The 18,068-nt window shown below is 56.7% G+C and overlaps 7 protein-coding genes across 7 annotated transcripts; 4 read left to right on the forward strand and 3 right to left on the reverse strand.

Moving 5' to 3' along the window:
• Positions 1 to 498: 498 nt before the first annotated feature.
• LTHEOB_7152 (Mis6 domain-containing protein) lies at positions 499 to 3,036 on the reverse strand (the record flags this gene model as incomplete). Its single annotated transcript, XM_035516487.1, has 6 exons — positions 499 to 1,604; positions 1,657 to 1,774; positions 1,826 to 2,393; positions 2,453 to 2,524; positions 2,576 to 2,951; positions 3,006 to 3,036. 6 exons carry the CDS (start codon positions 3,034 to 3,036, stop codon positions 499 to 501), a joined length of 2,271 nt encoding a protein of 756 aa, XP_035371599.1.
• Positions 3,037 to 4,231: 1,195 nt separating this feature from the next.
• Positions 4,232 to 5,233, forward strand: LTHEOB_7153 (uncharacterized protein; the record flags this gene model as incomplete). Its single annotated transcript, XM_035516488.1, has 1 exon — positions 4,232 to 5,233. The coding sequence occupies one exon, from the start codon at positions 4,232 to 4,234 to the stop codon at positions 5,231 to 5,233; it is 1,002 nt and encodes a 333-aa protein (XP_035371600.1).
• Positions 5,234 to 7,228: 1,995 nt separating this feature from the next.
• On the forward strand, positions 7,229 to 7,935 carry LTHEOB_7154 (Glutathione-dependent formaldehyde-activating enzyme; the record flags this gene model as incomplete). The annotated part of the gene is made up of 3 exons (XM_035516489.1): positions 7,229 to 7,387; positions 7,526 to 7,718; positions 7,823 to 7,935. 3 exons carry the CDS (start codon positions 7,229 to 7,231, stop codon positions 7,933 to 7,935), a joined length of 465 nt encoding a protein of 154 aa, XP_035371601.1.
• Positions 7,936 to 8,203: 268 nt separating this feature from the next.
• Positions 8,204 to 9,083, reverse strand: LTHEOB_7155 (uncharacterized protein; the record flags this gene model as incomplete). Its single annotated transcript, XM_035516490.1, has 2 exons — positions 8,204 to 8,379; positions 8,492 to 9,083. 2 exons carry the CDS (start codon positions 9,081 to 9,083, stop codon positions 8,204 to 8,206), a joined length of 768 nt encoding a protein of 255 aa, XP_035371602.1.
• Positions 9,084 to 9,644: 561 nt separating this feature from the next.
• On the reverse strand, positions 9,645 to 11,633 carry LTHEOB_7156 (Clptm1 domain protein; the record flags this gene model as incomplete). The annotated part of the gene is made up of 2 exons (XM_035516491.1): positions 9,645 to 11,546; positions 11,601 to 11,633. The coding sequence occupies 2 exons, from the start codon at positions 11,631 to 11,633 to the stop codon at positions 9,645 to 9,647; spliced, it is 1,935 nt and encodes a 644-aa protein (XP_035371603.1).
• A 625-nt stretch (positions 11,634 to 12,258) lies between these two features.
• On the forward strand, positions 12,259 to 13,029 carry LTHEOB_7157 (Lysine decarboxylase-like protein; the record flags this gene model as incomplete). The annotated part of the gene is made up of 1 exon (XM_035516492.1): positions 12,259 to 13,029. One exon carries the CDS (start codon positions 12,259 to 12,261, stop codon positions 13,027 to 13,029), a length of 771 nt encoding a protein of 256 aa, XP_035371604.1.
• A 3,480-nt stretch (positions 13,030 to 16,509) lies between these two features.
• Positions 16,510 to 18,050, forward strand: LTHEOB_7158 (Delta fatty acid desaturase; the record flags this gene model as incomplete). The annotated part of the gene is made up of 2 exons (XM_035516493.1): positions 16,510 to 17,527; positions 17,587 to 18,050. 2 exons carry the CDS (start codon positions 16,510 to 16,512, stop codon positions 18,048 to 18,050), a joined length of 1,482 nt encoding a protein of 493 aa, XP_035371605.1.
• Between the last annotated feature and the right edge of the window lie 18 nt (positions 18,051 to 18,068).

Genomic DNA, 18,068 nt, shown 5'->3' on the forward strand with positions numbered 1-18,068 from the left:
TCTTCTCCTGTGCCATCTTGGCGTGTAATCCTAAAGCTGAAGATCCTCGCACCATCTGAAATCATTCCCTTGTGTCTGTACTTGCTTTTGCGGAAAGTTGTGGATGCGACGTGGCTTGAGATCTGCTGCAGAAATGACGTAGTAACCACAGCTTGGTGAGTATCAAGTCAATGTTGAAGACTACCGTATTAATCAAGGTTATCACCTAATACATCAGCTTTCCCCACTCTACTTCTTTCCCCACGATATTTCCCCAAAAGATCCGATGATTGGGATTTAACCATGTTCGTAGGCACGTGATCTATGCCTTCCGTCCGGCCGGCCGTCCGGGTATCACTCACAACTCTGGACGTTTTACATCTCTTCATATTTGAGACTTGAAAATTTCCAGATCCCTCTTTCTTCCGTTGCGCCCTTTTTTTTTCCCCTCTCTCTTCGCGCCTTCGTTCTGGATTTCCCCAATCTCCCATGCCAGCCTATCTGGACATTCCTAATTACTCACGCCGTCGCCGTGGTAGTAGTAGCTCCCGTCTTGGCCGCGGCGGCGGCAGCAGCAGCAGACTCCTTCATCAGGTCCTTCATGGTGACGAACATGAAGTCCCGTAGCCCGCGCACGCCGCGCTCGGCCAGCCACTCGAGCACGCACACGCGGTACGCCTTCCAGCTAAGCTCGAGTCCGCCTCCACCACCTCCTGCGGCACCTCCACCGTTCCCGTTTCCATTACCATTGCCATTGTTGCCTGCACGGGCGAGGCGGTGGAGGGTGCGCTGGGTGACGGGTCCCGGGGGATGTCTGGGCGCATTACTGCTGCCACTAGTCCCGTGGTGCGCGTCTTCTAGGTCGCGGAAAGCGGCGCGGGCGAGGGGCGCGGTGAGGGCGTTGTGCGGTAGGCCGAAGAGGGCGGCGAGGGTGTAGTCGGGGCCGGTGCCGGGAGCGGGGGCGGTGGTGTTGTCGTTCGCGGACGGGATCAGCACGGGCGGAAGCGTGGTCGAGATGTAGGCGTGCAAGGCAGCGGCGACGCCCGGCGCGCACAGGCAGGCCATGGCGTTGGGGTCGGTCGAGGTGAGGGCGCGCGACCGCCAGAGCAGGTTGGCTACGTCCATCAGGTAGCCGTTGAAGGCGTTGGTGACGGCACGCGGGAGGTTGGCGGCGGTGGTCGTGTGGTCTTGCAGGTCGGCTTCGAAGGCGCGTTTGTAGGTCGCGAGGAGGGTGCAGAGTTGGGAGAGGGTGGCGAGGGAAGGTTGGAAGAGGAGGGTGTAGAGGGTGGGTGCGGTGGGGATGGTGAGCGGGGTGAGGCCAGAGGAGAGCGTGGAGAGGGTAGTGTAGTAGGTGAGGATGGTGGTTGTCGTTGATATAGGGGTGTGTGATTGTGAGGTTAGAAGGGACAGGATGGTGTTGGATATGTGAGTAGTTAGGCCAGTGAAGTCGGTGGATGTGATTAGGTCGTTGGCGGCATCTCCGGAGTCTGGTCTACTGGTATTGGCAGCGTGGTTCCAGTTCTGAACTAAGGCTGTGTAGAAGGTGACAAGGCGGTCGTAGGCATCAACCGTACCGCTTGTGACTATTGCTGCTTCGGCTGGGTTGAGGTATGAAGCTTTGAATTCTGGTGGAAAGTTAGGCCATGTTCTAGGCACGATGCGTGAAAAAGAGAATACCTTTGAAGTCCTGCATAGGGACATAAGCTAGCAGACCAAGGATTGACTCTGAATTCGACCAGCCATCCCAGAATGGAAGATATGACTTTAGAAAATCTTGGCCAGTGGGTAAAAGGACCTAGTTTATCAGCACTTCCAACTTCGAATTGACTTCACGGCGGCCACACACCTTCGTAGCTTTTGTGTAGTTCAACATGCCATCGAGCAACTCATCAAAATGATCAGGATTCTTGGTGCCACTGGAAATGGTCTCTAGGGTCTCTCGAAGATAACTCTCCAACCAAAGCTCTAGCCTACGTGCAGCTGTATCAGAAGGCTTAAGTATGAGGTACTTCTGCAAAAGAGGATCCTTGAAGGACGCCAGCAACTGGTTTGGCAGCTCAATTCGTTCCAGATTCTTGACCAGCCCGTCGGCACTATTAACCTCCTCGAGTGTTACAGACTTTTCGTTTGCATAGGAGGTGTGTACATCAGGCAGAATGGAAGCCTTGGCTCGTTTCGCTCCACGTCGGATGACCTTGAAGCCATCCTGCTGAGCATAGAGCTGTTCGTTGCTGTCAGCGTTGGCGTCCTGGATAACCTGGAGTCTTTGACGCCACTCGTCTTGGGCTGCGCTCGCAAACGATGTGCGACCTGAGGCAGCGTTGCCCACGATAATTTCCGGGTAATAGTCCTTGTAAACCCGAAGTAGGCCCACCAAGGCGGGATCTTGTCCACTTCCGCGGACCATCTCCAACCTAAGCGAAGGGGTCAGAAAGGAGGAACATGTGAGACTAGCAAGGGTTGTGCAGCTTACAGTTGTTGGATGCGGAACGGGCGAACATGCTTGCGACGCGTGATCAAGGACAGCAAATGGCAAAGCGGAGTTCTGCACGACAGTGAGCAAGTGGGTTCGCAGATAATGGATGGAGGGCCTGACCGGAGAGTCATCGTATCCAGCATGTTGAACAAAACGCCATAAAGCTTGGACAGCACGGTTGCATCTTGAAGGGCGTCGATGACAGCAATGATCCACTTCAGCAATGCAGCCTGGGTGGCGGCTGAGGGTTTGGCCTGGCCGTGGCCGAGGGAGCCAACAATAGCAAGTACAATGTCGGACGACACTCTGTCGGCAGGGTACAGGTTTTTGATAAGATTGGTCAACGAGGTCTGATCAAGGTGGTTGCGGCGCGTGACGATGGCGACAATGCTCTGCAGGTGGTCGCGGCTGAGGCCATGCTGGTATGCATGACTGCAGACGGCATCGACGACGGCGTTGACCTTTTCTCCGCGCTGCTTGGCGGGAAGAGTGGATGCTGGAGGCGCGCGTCAGCGGGACTTTTTTCTAGAAGCACACGTGGAGAGCTGACCAGTGCGCAGGGCGTCGATGGTGGCGTGCATGGCAGCGTTACGATCTGAGGTCACGGTCAGCACAGGCGTTCGCGCAGCAGCGCAGCGGCAGGGGCGCGGGATGGGGCACCATGCGGCAGCGCGGGCATTGCCGTAAAGAAGGCTGCTGGATCGCGTCGGCGGCCTGGACGACGCGTGCTTGGGCGCGTGGTGACGGTTCGGGCGTAGCGTGTGTGCCCCAGGCAGAGCAGCGCGGGTTAGTCAGCCGCTGGCGGCGGAGGCTGTGCGAAGGCGCGCGCGACGGACAAAACTGCCTGTTTGCCGCCTGGTCGCAGCAGTCACGGTGCATATGGCTGCAGAAGCGATGACGACGGCCTCTGTCCCACGTTACACTCGCTCGAGCAGTCGTCGGCCAGCGCCGCGATTCGCCCGCTGCGGCGCCGTGTAAGCCAGCCAATACCGAAGATATTGGTCATATTGCCGGGGCATCGAGACACAAGCCGGGAGCCGTGAGCCAGCTCTCAGCACCCTCCCGCACCGCGCCTAGCGCCTCCGCTGCCGACTCCGCCCGCCGCTGTAGCCGCGCTGGCCAGCCTCCTCTCCACTCCCTCGAATTTCCCTAGGCCCAAGCCAACCCACGGGTCGCGCCTTCCCGTCGGCCAATGCGCGGCGCCGGAGCTGCTCCGGATCTCAGGCCAGCAGCGCCTGCACTGCATTCCCTTTTCAACTCGACTCTGTGTAACCGTCACGGCTGTCCTCGGCGTATCTGCCGTGCAGCATGGTGCAGCTGCCAGCGGCCGGGCCAAGTGTTGGACCATCGCCAGTGGACGCCCGCTCTAGTGCCGCAAACCTTCTTTTTCGACAATGTTGATCTCCACCCATGGCATGCTCGTACCTCCAGCGCTGCGTAGCTCCGTGTCACCTCCCGCCATTCCTTCGATTCGATAATTCCTAATGCCAGCTTTAAAAAAGCCGCCCGGCCCACGTTGGACCACGGCGCGCCGTGGCCTCCAGACTCTCGTCTACGACCGCCGACCTGCGTATAAATGTTCTGACACTGCTTCCGTTCGGGTGGTCTTTTGTTGCTCATTGCTATTGCCTGCTTTCGTTTGCCTTTCCTTGCATCTGTCGCTCGTCTGTTTGGTGCCATCACCCTCCCAATCACATATTCCTCACGCCTGTCGCAAACCCAACACGCCCAATCAGCGACCAACCCCAAACTCCCATCGTCAGCAGTTCGCCAAAAATGGGCGAGGCCAAGTTCCGCGCCCGCCGCTGCGCGACCCCAGGCACCACTGCCATCTGTTCCCTGTTGAACCGCTCCTCACTCCACGACAACCACACCACCGACCCTCAAAATCACACCGCCAATTCCAGCGGCCGCAGCATGGTCACTTCTCCGGGCTTTCTGCGCCGTGACGCTCAAACCCTGAATGCAATCCGCTCTCTACCAAGGTCCGCGAACCTCGTCTTATTCACCCCGGTCGTGCCGCCGGAGCCGGAGCCGGAGCCGGAGCTCGTGTCTTCGTCTCCAAACGAGGTCAAGTATAGCAAGAAGGCCGCCGGCCGTGCGAGCGCGGATGCTCCCATGGACCCGTTCGAGCCATTCGGCCGCGCCCTGTCCCGGCACCACGCCCGCGTTCGCCATGTGCCCTACGTGCCGAGCGTCGGCATGACGAGCACTCACAAGACCTTCCTTCAGCACGCCTCTGCAATTGTCCTGGTGGTCGTGTGCAATAATGGCGAAGAAGGCCGTAAACGGGCCCCCTCGTCCGGATCCACTAGCCTCGAGCTACACCACCACCAACGTCAACTGCCTGACCGCTCTTCTTCCTACATCCTCCCCCCTCCACGTCAGTCCTCGATCACGCCCACCCCGGCCTCATTCAAGCATGAGCCACGCCCATCGCCCCACCGCGGTCACCATTTCGAGCCTGCCGATCCCTTCTTCAAGTTCGCCTCCCAGACGCTTGCCGCGGCGGGAGACCTGCGAGACCGCGCTGCTGCCACCTCCAAGGACCGAGACCCCTTGTCTGCTCCATCTATCCCGACTGTGTTGCTCGTTGTAGGCGAGGATGAGGCGGAGACGATGAGGAGAGCGGATCAGCTGGACACGCTGATGGAGGAGCTGGCAGCGGCGTACGGCATCCGGTTCGAACTCGGGGCAAAAACCGCTCTGGTTTCCAGAAGCTATTCGGCTGGGGCACTAAGGAGGGCTGCGGGGCTGATATTTGGGAGTGAGGCGTGAGTCCCATCAGCTTTGAATGACGTCTTTCGCACTTAATGCTTGCGGAGTTTCTATGTTGGATGTTCAAGATTGCTTACCTCCATCTCCTCTTCTTCTGTTCGCTTTCTCACTTTCTTCTTTACTTCACGCACGTGGCGTTTATTTCTCATTCCTGTAGCATGATTCCTCTTGATTGGCGGTCAATTTCTTGTTCGAACGCAGTCCCCATATATACACGATAATCATCTTCTATATTTCGGCGGCTAAAAAATCTTGCTTCCCGTACCTCCTTCGGTCGGGTATCCTCGGTCTGCAAAATGTACAGATGAGTTGCAGCACCTCTTTTTCTTTTCGTCGCACCCGCTGACGTTGGCGGAGATAAACAGAGACGAAGTATGTAGGGTACACACGGGACGGACAGCTGTTCATTTGTAGCTAAGTCTGTCTCAACGCATTACGATACCAACGAGTTTTTTTCTTTGCTTTTTGATCCTGGATTTGCATATTCGAAACATTCGGGGGAATGTCACGGTGATAACAAGGTTGTGAGCTCATCCCTGCCTGACATCTCCCCCTTACTTGAGGTAACCTATAAAGATAGGGTCCTGCGGCTGACAGGAAAAACTATTTATGGTGTCAGGATTGTAGCACGGGCGGCGTCCCTTGGTTGCCTAGATGTCGGAAAGAGCGGCGCAGCCCCGGATGCCTGAGGCCATGAAGGTCTGATATTGGTTAGCGTGCTGTTGAGGTTGAGTCTACTTCCCACTTTACTGGCTGTCAATTTTCCTTCACTTCCCCGCCGTCGGACTTGGGGTGCCGTTCGCTGCGGAACCTCTCCTTTGGTCTACGTGCCGCGAGAATTTCAACATAACTACGGAGTCTGGTTCAGCGGCGCTGGGGACCTACTTTTCAATACGAATGTACGACAACGGAACGCCAGGCAGCAAGATTGTCTTTCGTGATCTCATCGCGCAGCCGATACACAGGCTGCCTCGTGGATGTCACATGCCCTCACTTCAGCCGATATTGCTCTGCAGGGCATTTTGGCGACGGTGACCGCTCGACATTGCATCTCGCGCAGCACAGCTGGTAATCGACGCCCCCAAATAATTGGTAAGTGTACGGAGTTATAGTCACACGTTGGAAGTGACCTTTTGACTGGTTGATTGCTGCTTAGAAATCGACACCGTACACCACGCTTAGCCAGCTCCTCCTTGCTCCTCTTCTTGTCCTTGCATCTTATTGGTCTGCCAACTCTTTTCCTTCACTCAACGTCATAGCTGCTACTCCTACTCTACCTCCCAGTCGGACATTCCCACCGCCATGTCCAGATGACCTCCAGATCTTGGATCTCGTTTTGATCTACACTGGGTCCATTCTCATATGAACTCGAACAGCCTGGATCCGCAGACAGGGTATCGGCAAATTGTCCTTCGTGCCGTCCCCCGGCAGGGTGAGAAAACGAGGTCTGGAAGCTTATTGGTAACCAATGTCTTACTGATTGACAAATACTGACAACCGAAGCAAGTGCTGAGTGGATGGGACATTGCTGCCTAAGGTTAGAGTCCCAGAAAAGGTGGGAGAGTTCATAGAGTACTTCTTTAGCGTACTCGAGGATAGAGGTAGATTTGAGGACAAGTATGGGATAGAATCGTGGCTGCCAATGACGAAAAGGGAAAGATGTAATAAGCAGAAAAAGTAGACCAAGATGCGGGAAGTAAGAATTTAGGATTCCACACAATCTGCGACCCAATTCTGTACCACATGCAGAGCCATGTACGCTTCAGTGATCCATCCCAAACTACAAGTGCTTGCCTCAAAGGTCTCTTCTTGAATATCCCCGTCCGTAAACACTGCTTAAATCCGGCCCCGCAGCGGGCATGACATCACACACCCCACTCTCATTGGTCATTGTCGTCCCAGATCATCCGATTGCTACAGTCTCACATCACAACCACAAGCCTTCTCTACCTCCTTGAACCCCAGAGGAAGGAAAAGAAAAGGGACAAACCGACAATGACCGACCAACCCACAACCGGTGGCTGCCTCTGTGGCGCAATCCGCTACAGCATTGCCGCCTCCGCCACGCCCATCTACAGCGTCATCTGCCACTGTGTAAACTGCAAGAAAGCCACCGGAACGCACATGGTCACCACGAGTATTTTTCTAGAGCCTGTAAGTTAGCCTTGTTTTCCTTTGCTTAGCAATGGCTACAGTGGGACTGTGTTTGCTTTATGAAAGAAAAGGCTAACACATCTCTTACGTTACTTTCGCATCCTCGAACGGCATGGCTAATAGAACACCCCTACATAGCAATTCACACTCACAAGCGGCACACCCAAGGCCTACCGCGACGCGGCCACCGACTCCGGGACACCCGTGTTCCGACACTTCTGCGGCGACTGCGGCAGTAATCTATACATCACATCGCCGCTGCTAGAAGAGATCCGTGCCGTGTGCAGTGGCACGCTGGACGACGCGACGGTGAAGTGGAGGCCGAACAAAGGTGAGAATGCTGCCATCTCCTTTCTGGTCATTGTGCTGCTGCTTTTCTTAATTCTGCGTGATGTGAATGCGTTGCTAACGCCGCTGTGCTTGTTTGTTTGACAGAGCAATATATCGAGACAAAGTCGCATTGGCTGCCTGATCTGGAGGTGGTCAAGAAGGAAGGAGTGGTGGAGAGGCACCCGAGAGGCCCATTGGAGCAGCAGTGGAATAAATGAAGCTTGGTTGTAGCTGTCTAGGGGAACATGGGTGGTACATGCTGTCCGTATAAAGTACATGGTAGAATCCTAGACTTGATGGAGCATGTAAGGCGTCGAACTACGAACGCAAATGAATATGAACTTTCTAGTACTCCTAATGAACGGCCCAGGGCCTTTTCAGTACATCAATTCTCATCAATTCTTTTATCATTACTCCACATCGTATCCCACAATGATTTTTCTATGTCCGTCGGTCTGCAAAATCCCCACTCTTTCAGAGAGAAGTCTAGCCGCGCTTCTTGGAGCCGCTTCCACCACCCTGTGACGATTGCTGCGGCTGGTCGTTCGTCTTGCCGGCCAAGAAAGACGCCAGATCGAAGTTCTGCAGCTGGGCTGCCGGGTTCTGCGCAAGCGGGCTGCTCTTCTGCATCTCCTCGAACTCGGCACGAGTCTCTTCGTCCACTGCAGCACACGACGTTAGTAACGTGAAACAGAAAAAAACTTGCTGAAGAAAGAAGAGGGGAAAATAAGGCAGGAACGGGGAAGTGGAAAAGAACATGAGAAATCCACTCACTGTTATCCATCAGATACGGCATGCCCACAATCAACGCCAAACTGAACACGCCCATCAGGATCATCGGGTTCTTCAAGAACGCCAACGGGCTGAACCCGGACCGCTCCTGATAGTACTCCTTCCTCCCCAGCACCCGCACCTCCGCCAGCATCTCGCCGCCCTTGGCCGACGACTCGCCCCTCTTCTCCCCGCGATTCGCCCACTCGTTCCCCCGAAACGTCTGCCACGCCCTCACCTTCTCCACCTTCTTGCCCGCTGCTCCCTTCTTCTCCTCCCCATCCTTACCCTCGTAATCCACCGCCTCCTCCACATCCACCCTCAAGTTCTCGAACAAGTGGTCCCGCCCGTGCACGCTGAGCAGGTAGCTGCCCGGCGCGACGTCGGCGAAGACGAAGGTGCCGTCGCGGCGCAGCGGCGCCGAGAGCGGGGCGCCGCGCGCGTGCAGCGTGGCGTGCGTCGACGACGGCAGCGACGACGCGCCGGCGGGCAGCGCGGCCGGGTGGGGCGGGATGACGAAGGTGAGGTCGGCGGCGGAGGCGAGCCAGGCGCTGCTGGCCAGGATGGTGGCAGTGGTTGCGGTTGAGAGGCGCATTGTGGTGGTGGGCGGGTTGGTGGATGGATGTGGTGGGATTGGTTGTTTGGTGTTTGGTTGCGCCCGGAGGCAGACCGCTCCGTCTTTCGCTTTGGTTGTGAGGTAGGAAGAGGGCGCGTGGAGGTCGCAGTTGTCCAGACGGGTTGCGGATGGTCGTTGTGGGAGAGCTTGAGAGAGAGCTGCGTGGAAGCCGGTGCGTGGATGTGGTTGTGGTGTGTGCGGCGCGCCGTAGTGGCTGGTGAGCTCTGGCGCATACCTTCCACGTATGACTATCGCCAACTTCGTGAGAACACAAGCCCAATTGATTTTCAGCATGCTTTCTTTCGTTCGGCGGACCGATCAGCCCTCTTGTAAATCACAGAAACCTCGAAGATAACGCTATACACACTGTAAAATTACAAGATTCGCGTCCATTGAAAGGCCAGGACACAGTCCCTGCCTCCATCTTGTATGGTGTACTATATTAACAATATATATCCCTTAGCTTCAATCATTCGGTCGAATAACGATCAGGCTGTACCAGCCTAGAGCATCCTGCCCAATTGAACTACGAAGAACTTTTTACTTCCTCTTCCTACCCTTTCCGCCCTTCTCCGCACCCGTGGTCTTGGCCTCGGCCTCGACCTCCTTAGCCTGCTCGATAGCCTTCTTATCGCCATCAGCCGGCTTGTCAGCGACCTTCTCCTGCTCGTCTTCATCATCACCACCCTGGCCGAACTCGTTGACACGGGTGTAGTCGACCCTGTACTTCCAGGCCTGGTAGAGGTAGATGAAGAAGATGACATCGTCACGGAGGGTAGCCAGACGGTGCAGCGTGGGCATCTTGATGGTGAAGGCGAAGAGGTCGTCGATGAAGGTGTTCAGGAACTTGTACATCATGGCCTTGCGCGGCATGTGCGCCACCGACTTGAGGCGGTAGTTGATGTACAGCGACGGCACCATCATCAGGAAGCCGTACGCGTAGACGCTGCCGACGAGCGTGGCGATGATGAAACTGTACCACGACTTGTGCGTCTCGTAGACGAGGGAGTAGCCGGCGTAGGCGAGCAGAAGAGGAATGGCGACCAAGTACAGATACTTGAAGGCGATGCGGTCATACTCTTGCGTCTCCTTCTCCTTGTCAGATAGCTCGTGCTTGTCCTTGATCTCAATCTTGTATGGCAAGAAGGAGCCTGGGCCGGCAGGTGCGATCCTGACATCAACCGTCTTGGTAATCTTCCAGGCTTCGATGAGAATGCCCATGCCCTGGCCGAAAAGAATCATCCACGACGTGTTCTCGTTGTTGTCCATCAGGTAGAGGAAAATAACCGTCTGCATGAAGACGTTGGCCAGAATCGTGCGGACCGAAGTGCCGACGTTATCCTTCTTCGAGCGCCAGTGAGAGACGTCGTTCTTGAATGCAAGCATCTCAAAGATCATGTGAAGGATAGAAACAACACCGGTCGTAGCAAGCAGGTAGGCGTTGCTGTCAATCAGGATACGCTTAAAGTCCTCAAACTCCTCTCCGGAGCCGCCGGCAGTCATCTGTCCAGGATTGGCAGCTGCGTTTGCCTGGTTAGCTTTGACATTGGCATCAACGCTGGCGAGGATGGTGTAGATCCAGCTCTTCTGCTGGTTCAGGGTAACATGCAAAGGAATCTCGGTGGTAGTAGAGTTCAGTTCCATCATGTGGTCCTTCAGCTGCCAGAAGGTGTTGACAAACAGAATGGGATAGTACCACCCGTTCTGACCGGAAGCATCCCTAGCTCCCGTGGCTTCAAGCTGAATGTAGCTGCGCAGCGCCGGGTGGAGCTGAGGGTACTTTTGCACGCCAGAATCTGGGATGAACGACATGGTGAAGTTGGGGTGGTAGTAGTTCACGAGCTGGCCAGGCTGCTCAAACTCGGGCTCCGGTTCAGTCTCTTCATCGTCACCACCACCCAGCAAGTTCTTCGTCTTCTTGACCTTCTTCTTGGGCAGGCGCTGAGTCAGGGGGTAGGCGAAATGGTAGGCATTGGAGGGATCGTAGCTCGGAGAGGCAGGGTCCAGTTCCTTGCCAGCCTGGCCAACGAAGAAGTGCGCCCAGATGGGACCACCAGCCTGGGCCTCCTTCGGCACCTTGATCGTCGTGTCGATCTCACGCTTGTCCTGGAAGTCACCATAGGCGAATTTCCTCTCGTCCACAACCAGCGAGTCGGCAGGCATCGACTTCAGCGACGGCACGACGATGGACGGCGAGACGTAGATGTTCAGGTCGAGCTCGGTACCGGGGGCCCAGATAGGCGCAATGTTTTGCGGAATGGCATTGTACTGGGCGTCCGGGGCGAGGCCGTGGGGCCGGTTGGCAAAGTCAGGAACCGGGGCATTGGCGCCGGGGACGTTGGCAGTCGATGGCTGCGATTGCGTGCCTCCGCCGAAGAACTGCTTCGTGGCAAATTGAATGAGCAGAAAAATGCCAACACTCTGCGCCGCAGTGCGGAAGAACTGGAAGTGGATACGGGTCAGCTTTCGGTCTCTAAACGCGAGCAAGGAACGCACGCTCTGTTGTTCTTCCCTCCGTTCTTCGGGCATCTTGACGAGTGTGCCTGGGCTCGTCTCGCAACAAGTGCTTCCGGAAAAGTGAAGCGCTGTAGGGTGGGGAAGAAGGTAGGCTGAGCAGAGTTGCAACACGACACGACGCGCAGACGCAGCGCCGAAGGCGGTCGGGGAGACAGGGTCTAGGCTTCGCGGGGGCTAGCCGGCGAAAATCGACTCCGATTGGCCAGGCACCGGCGACCACGGCTATGATGCAAATCGCCCGCCGCCCATATCCGCCTCCGACGGATGAAGAGCACAGCAGCACGCTAGGACGCTGTGAACGTGCGTCCAACGCATCAAATGACTTGTTGATGACTGAATGGACGCCTCCACTCGCCCCTTCTGTAGATATATAGCTGCCTAATCCCTTTGGCCCCTGCGCCCCTTCCGTCTAGTTCTCCTTTGGTGGATCTCACACATTCACTACTATTTCATTAGTGACTCATTCGCCGTCTGTGGCTCCCTTCTTCTCCCAACCTCGTACTCTTCCTGACTCCCTACCCCAGACTCCAATCCAGAAAATCCAAATCCACCAACCGACGGCTTCAGACCGCCGCTCAATTTCAAACCCATTCTCCAACCACCAAAAAACAAAAACCGCCACCCGCCACCACCAACCATGTCATCCGCCGTGCAACCCGAACAACCGGTCCCCGCGACGCAGCTCAACGGCGCCGTGGCAGCCGACCCGCGGCCAGTGATCTGCGTCTTCTGCGGCGCCAGCAGCGGAACGTCGCCGAAGCACCTGGAGGCGGCGCGGTCGCTGGCGCAAGCCCTGCACGCCAACAACATGCGCCTGGTCTACGGCGGCGGCACCGTCGGCCTGATGGGCGAGGTGGCGCGCACGCTGGTCTCGCTGTCCGGTCCCGACGCCGTGCATGGCATCATCCCGGCCGCCCTGGTCAAGCTGGAACAGAACTACGAGAAGGTCATGGAGGAGCAGCAGCAGAACGGCAGCGCGGACAACAATGGCGAGGTACTGAACGGCCCCGGCCCGAGGAATGTCATCGACGAGAAGATCTACGGCCGCACGACCATCGTCAAGGACATGCACACGCGCAAGAGCATGATGGCGCAGGAGGTCATTGCAGGCGGGCCTGGCGGCGGCTTCGTCGCGCTGAGCGGCGGATATGGCACGATGGAGGAGCTGATGGAGGTGACGACGTGGAACCAGCTGGGCATCCACAACCGCGGTGTTGTCGTCTTCAACGTCGACGGCTACTATGACGGCCTGATCAGCTGGGTCAAGAACGCTGTTACTAGCGGCTTTGTCTCGCCTACCTGCGCCGGCATCCTCGTCGAGGCTCTGTCTGCTGAAGAGGTCATCCAATGCTTGCAGGAATACAAGAACGCCGAGGGCCGCTTCAAGCTGAACTGGAACGAGAACTGAGGACCTCGCAGTTCGTGGCGATGGGGATTTTACCACAGTATGTGAGCATCATTTCTCACGGCACAGTGGGTGGCGCTTGTATCCATCCGTGCGCAATTGTGCAGAGGATTTCTGAACAACTCGTCCGGACTTGCACTTCAATCGGTCAACTCTTTTCACTCGGATGTGGAAAATACCTTCTTGAGCGGATTTTCATGTTTGATTTCGGTGTTTTAGAGGGCATTGAGCGTCCTGGTACATCATCTGGCGTTCGCATTCTTGCATCTAGAGATGAGAATCGATGATCGATGGAGCGGGATTTCATTGGGAAAGGTTCTGGGATAATGAAAGATAACGATGTACATGGTTCAGACGCAGTTATGTCAATGGGCCATTATTTGTAAACAAAGAACAAGTTCGGATATCCATACTGTTCAACAAATCGAGAAAGCAAGGGAAGCATCAAAGCCTGGTTCTGTGTGCTCAATGGTTCGCATGAATCAGGACGGACATTCTCAATACAAGACAAATATCTCACCAACTACATTTGCCACGTAGATACAGACTTTTCAGGAGCGACGTCGGCCATGCAGTAAATACAATTCTTCGTAGAAACTTTACAAGCAAATTATGCTTCTATGCAGAGTCAATTGTACATCTCTCTGTTATTTTGTTGATATCTTACTGCAAACATCCCTTGTGAACCGCTTTTGCCAAGTGGTTAGGATACTAGACTTGGCCAAAGCCGGCACTATCGCCACTCCGGAACCGGAGTTAAGCTTTCTGGGGATCAACGTTCTCAGGGAAGGGAAAACTGTGAGTGGTGAACACAATGCTTCCAACAAAGCCCAGCGCTTATGTAATTCTTCTCCCGGCCTCTGGGCAAGATAAGCTTATTACTTCAGACGTTCTCCGAAAAGTAGCACCTTGTAAGAATTTGGTTTAGTCCATAAGGTGGCGGTACGCAACCGCCACATTCCGCCCCCGTCATCTATGGCGGGCAGTGAATGTTAACATGGAATCTAGACATGGATGTGTGCTTGTGCTTGATTATCCCTTTTTCAAGTATGACCCCACTTTGTTGATGAAACCCCGGATGGGAGTCTAGAGTAAGCCATGAGGGAAGACTCAGCAAATGTAAGAGCTTGTGTTAGGGCAGATATCTAGAGAGCTAATAATATCGTCTTACAACTGACCCAATGGTTTAGGTCCCAGGAATTACAGGGTATACAATGCCATTCCGGAGACACTCTAGCCAGGTGGAGAGCATCTTGCCCGCCTCATAAACTCCGGGAATGGTTCAATAAATTCCTTCTGGATGGCTTGGAAGGAATGAACAGGGCTATGCAGCTGAGGTACGAACCATGGCAGGAGATGTGCTTCAGCACCTCACACGTCGTAAGCATTGCTCATGTCATCGACACTACGACGGGTCTATTCCCCTTTCAGACCGGTACGACGTTTTCACGCTACCCCGCCGGGTATGAGCGCTAAGCAGGAGCGAAAGTGCGGAGTGCAGGAGATGTGCCCTCGAAATTTGATGTTCGACTTAGCGCAGATTCAGGGGTGGGATCAACTGTGTCAATCCTTAGATCTGAAACACCAATGCCACTTCTAAAAGAGCCTCACGCCTCTAGACAGTGTTCGTCGAGCTTGAGCTCAAAGCTACGACCTGGGAGCTCTGACTACGGAATGGACGAGCTCGCTGCGGATTGATGAACCCCACAATTCTTCGCCTCACGGGTGCAGGACTTCCCCTCAGCAGAGCTGCATGAGCTCCATTCCTACCGGTGACGCAGCGCGGGGCTGGCTTGGATGGATAAGGCAATTCCGGATGCAGACCAATGGGGCCAACACGTAGGAATGTAGCGTGATGGGTGCCACAGCAGTCAAGTGTTGTTCACAGACACATCCGATTGCGGAGAAAGCTCAGAACAAGGCCAAGTGCACCCCCAGCATTGAGAAAGACGGGGACCCACTCCCGGACGCGGCTCAACGGCAAAGAGCGATAAGCCCTACGCGCAGCGTGGCAGTGGCGTGTAGGTGTGCTGTGCGGCGGTCACGGTGGTGGTAGTGGCCAGTTCACGATGCCAGCGCTCTTCGCTGCCCCTCCACTCCCTCCCCCCCTCACCCGGCCCGAGCGCCAGTGCCAGCGGTGCGACTTTTCCACGGCATCTTCGGCCAGCTGGCACGGCGAAAAACCGGCTGGCGAATGGAGGGAAAAAAGTAAGAAAAAAATGCGCGGAGGACTTTGCGCCGCCACTCGCCCGCCAGGACATCGGTCCGGCGGCGGGGTGGGCGAAGATCCTTGCATCCACATGGCCGACCGCCCGCTAAAAAGTGTTAGTCAACCATTGATCAGCCTCGGAGGCGAACTGAGGGCGGGCGGTGTCTGGGCGGAGATGGAGGAGATAAGATTGCGCAAATCTGGTGCACATCGTTTCCCCGTGGGCGCTTGGACAAAGGGCAGTGGCGTCAAGGACGAACGGTGATTGTCGAGCACTGACTCGCATTTAGCCATTCAGAGCAGCAATGGTGTGAAGGTAAGGAGACTCTGATGTGAAGCGCGAATTGTTGAGGCAGTTCCCCGGGCGCTCAACAAAGTACCTGAGGGCAGTGACGATCGGTGCAGGCCCTGCAGAAGCGAGGGCGCGGAGTGGCCACGATAAGCTAGCTCGGACCCGAAGGCAGAGCGCCCTCATCGCGGCTCCGACTGCGCGGACGACGGCAGCAGAGCTGGCTTCGATCTGTCGCGCTGCAGAGGCTCTGTCATTGTGCACCGCCCCCAGCCCGCCATTTGCTGCGCCTAGCCTTTCACATGCAGACCCTGAGGGCTGACCGGCACGCACGCAGCGGTGCATGTGCGACTGCATTGCATGCCATACCCCACGCTGCGCTTTGGCGGTCTGCTTCAGCCACTCCGAGCGAGCGCATATCAGCTTGTCCAACTCGGCGGCCTGTGTGCTGCGCATGTGGAGCGGGCTGGCGCAGCGGGATCGCCCAGCCAGCGGCGGAGAGGCATTCGTTTTCGTGCGGGCAGAGCCGTGTCGCTGCCATGGGCTCCTGGCGAGCTGAGCTCAGCGGCGCCGGCTCGGGCTGGTTCTGACAAGCTGTGCTGCGGGCTGTCGCGCGGGAACTGGGGTGCGTGGTTGGCGGCGAGAATGCCCGAAAGTCTGGCAGACAGATGTACCATCTAGAAAACTGGACCCCTGAAATCTCGAACACGCGCCGCGCCTCGGCTCCCGCTGCTAGGCGGTGTCGCCAGAATTTCGCCAGTGAAGCTCTTCTTAAGCCATTGCCTCCCTGCCCTCCCTTCACACCTCGCACTCCCGCCTTCTCGACCCCGACCAGTGCTTGGAGCTTCCTGCCCACTCGTTGCGGGCCCTCTCTGTCCCAACGCTCCGCCCAACAAACTCTGTTCACACCTTTTGTTCCCTCTTGAGCCTCACCTTCCCTCCAATTCCTGTTTTTTCTCTTTCCCATTCGTTGCACCCATCCATCATGGCCACCACCGCCATGGCTCAGAACCCTGTTCTGCGGAGGAACGTCACGGCCGCCTCGACTGCCTCTTCGTCCGCTCCCTCGGTTGCAGTCTCGCCCAACGACTCGCCCGCCCAGTCGCCCTCGTCGACTTCGCTGTCGTCGATGGCCTCGGTCGAGCCTGAGGTCAAGAACTCCCGCGGCAAGCTCATCGACACGTACGGAAACGAATTCGAGATCCCCGACTACACCATCAAGCAGATCTACGACGCCATCCCCAAGCACTGCTTCGAGCGCTCCGCCATCCGCTCCCTGAGCTACGTCGCCCGCGATGCCATCGTCCTCGCCTCCGTCTTCTACGTCTTCTACAACTATGTCACCCCGGAGTACATCCCCTCGACCCCGGTGCGTGCTGTTCTCTGGGCTCTGTACACAGTCGTCCAGGGTCTGTTCGGTACCGGCATCTGGGTCCTGGCCCACGAGTGCGGCCACCAGGCCTTCTCTCCCTCCAAGACGCTGAACGACACCGTCGGCTGGATCTGCCACTCGGCTCTCCTCGTCCCCTACTTCTCCTGGAAGATCTCCCACGGCAAGCACCACAAGGCCACCGGTCACCTCACCAGGGATATGGTCTTCGTGCCCAAGACGCGTGAGGAGTACGCTTCGCGCATCGGCAAGTTCGTCCACGAGCTCCACGAGCTGACCGAGGAGACGCCCATCGCTACCGCCACCCACATGATCGGCCAGCAGCTCGCCGGCTGGTTGCTGTACCTGTTCATCAACGTCACCGGCCACAACCAGCACGAGAAGCAGAAGGAGGGCAAGGGCGTCGGCAAGAAGAACGGCTGGTTCGGCGGCGTCAACCACTTCATGCCCAGCAGTCCTCTGTACGAGAAGAAGGACGAGAAGCTCATCCTCCTGAGCGACCTCGGCCTCGCCATCATGGGCTACGTCCTGTACCAGATCGGCTCCAAGTTCGGCTTCACCAACCTCCTCGTCTGGTACATTGTGCCGTACCTCTGGGTCAACCACTGGCTGGGTAAGTTTTCGACGCGTTTGATGACCTGACAAATGATAAGCTGACGAGAAACCCTATAGTCGCCATTACCTACCTCCAGCACACCGACCCCTCGCTGCCCCACTACGACGCCGCCACCTGGACCTTTACGCGTGGCGCCGCCGCCACCATCGACCGCGAGTTTGGCTTCATCGGCCGCCACATCCTGCACGGCATCATCGAGACGCACGTCCTGCACCACTACGTGTCGACCATTCCCTTCTACCACGCCGACGAGGCCAGCGAGGCCATCAAGCCCGTCATGGGCCGCCACTACCGCGCCGACGTCAAGGATGGCCCCGTCGGCTTCCTCAAGGCCATGTGGAAGAGCGCCCGCTGGTGCCAGTGGGTCGAGCCCAGTGCCGAGGCTCAGGGCGAGGGCAAGGGCGTCCTCTTCTTCCGCAACAGGAACGGCCTCGGTGTTCCGCCCGTCGCCATCCCGGCGCCCGGCACCGAGAAGAAGGCAGGCATGATTGTCGGCAGCGACAGCGACAACGACGCATGAAGCGATGAGTAGATGAGT

The sequence above is a fragment of the Lasiodiplodia theobromae genome, assembly GCF_012971845.1.
Source record: "Lasiodiplodia theobromae strain AM2As chromosome Unknown scaffold_21, whole genome shotgun sequence".
NCBI lineage: Eukaryota > Fungi > Ascomycota > Dothideomycetes > Botryosphaeriales > Botryosphaeriaceae > Lasiodiplodia > Lasiodiplodia theobromae.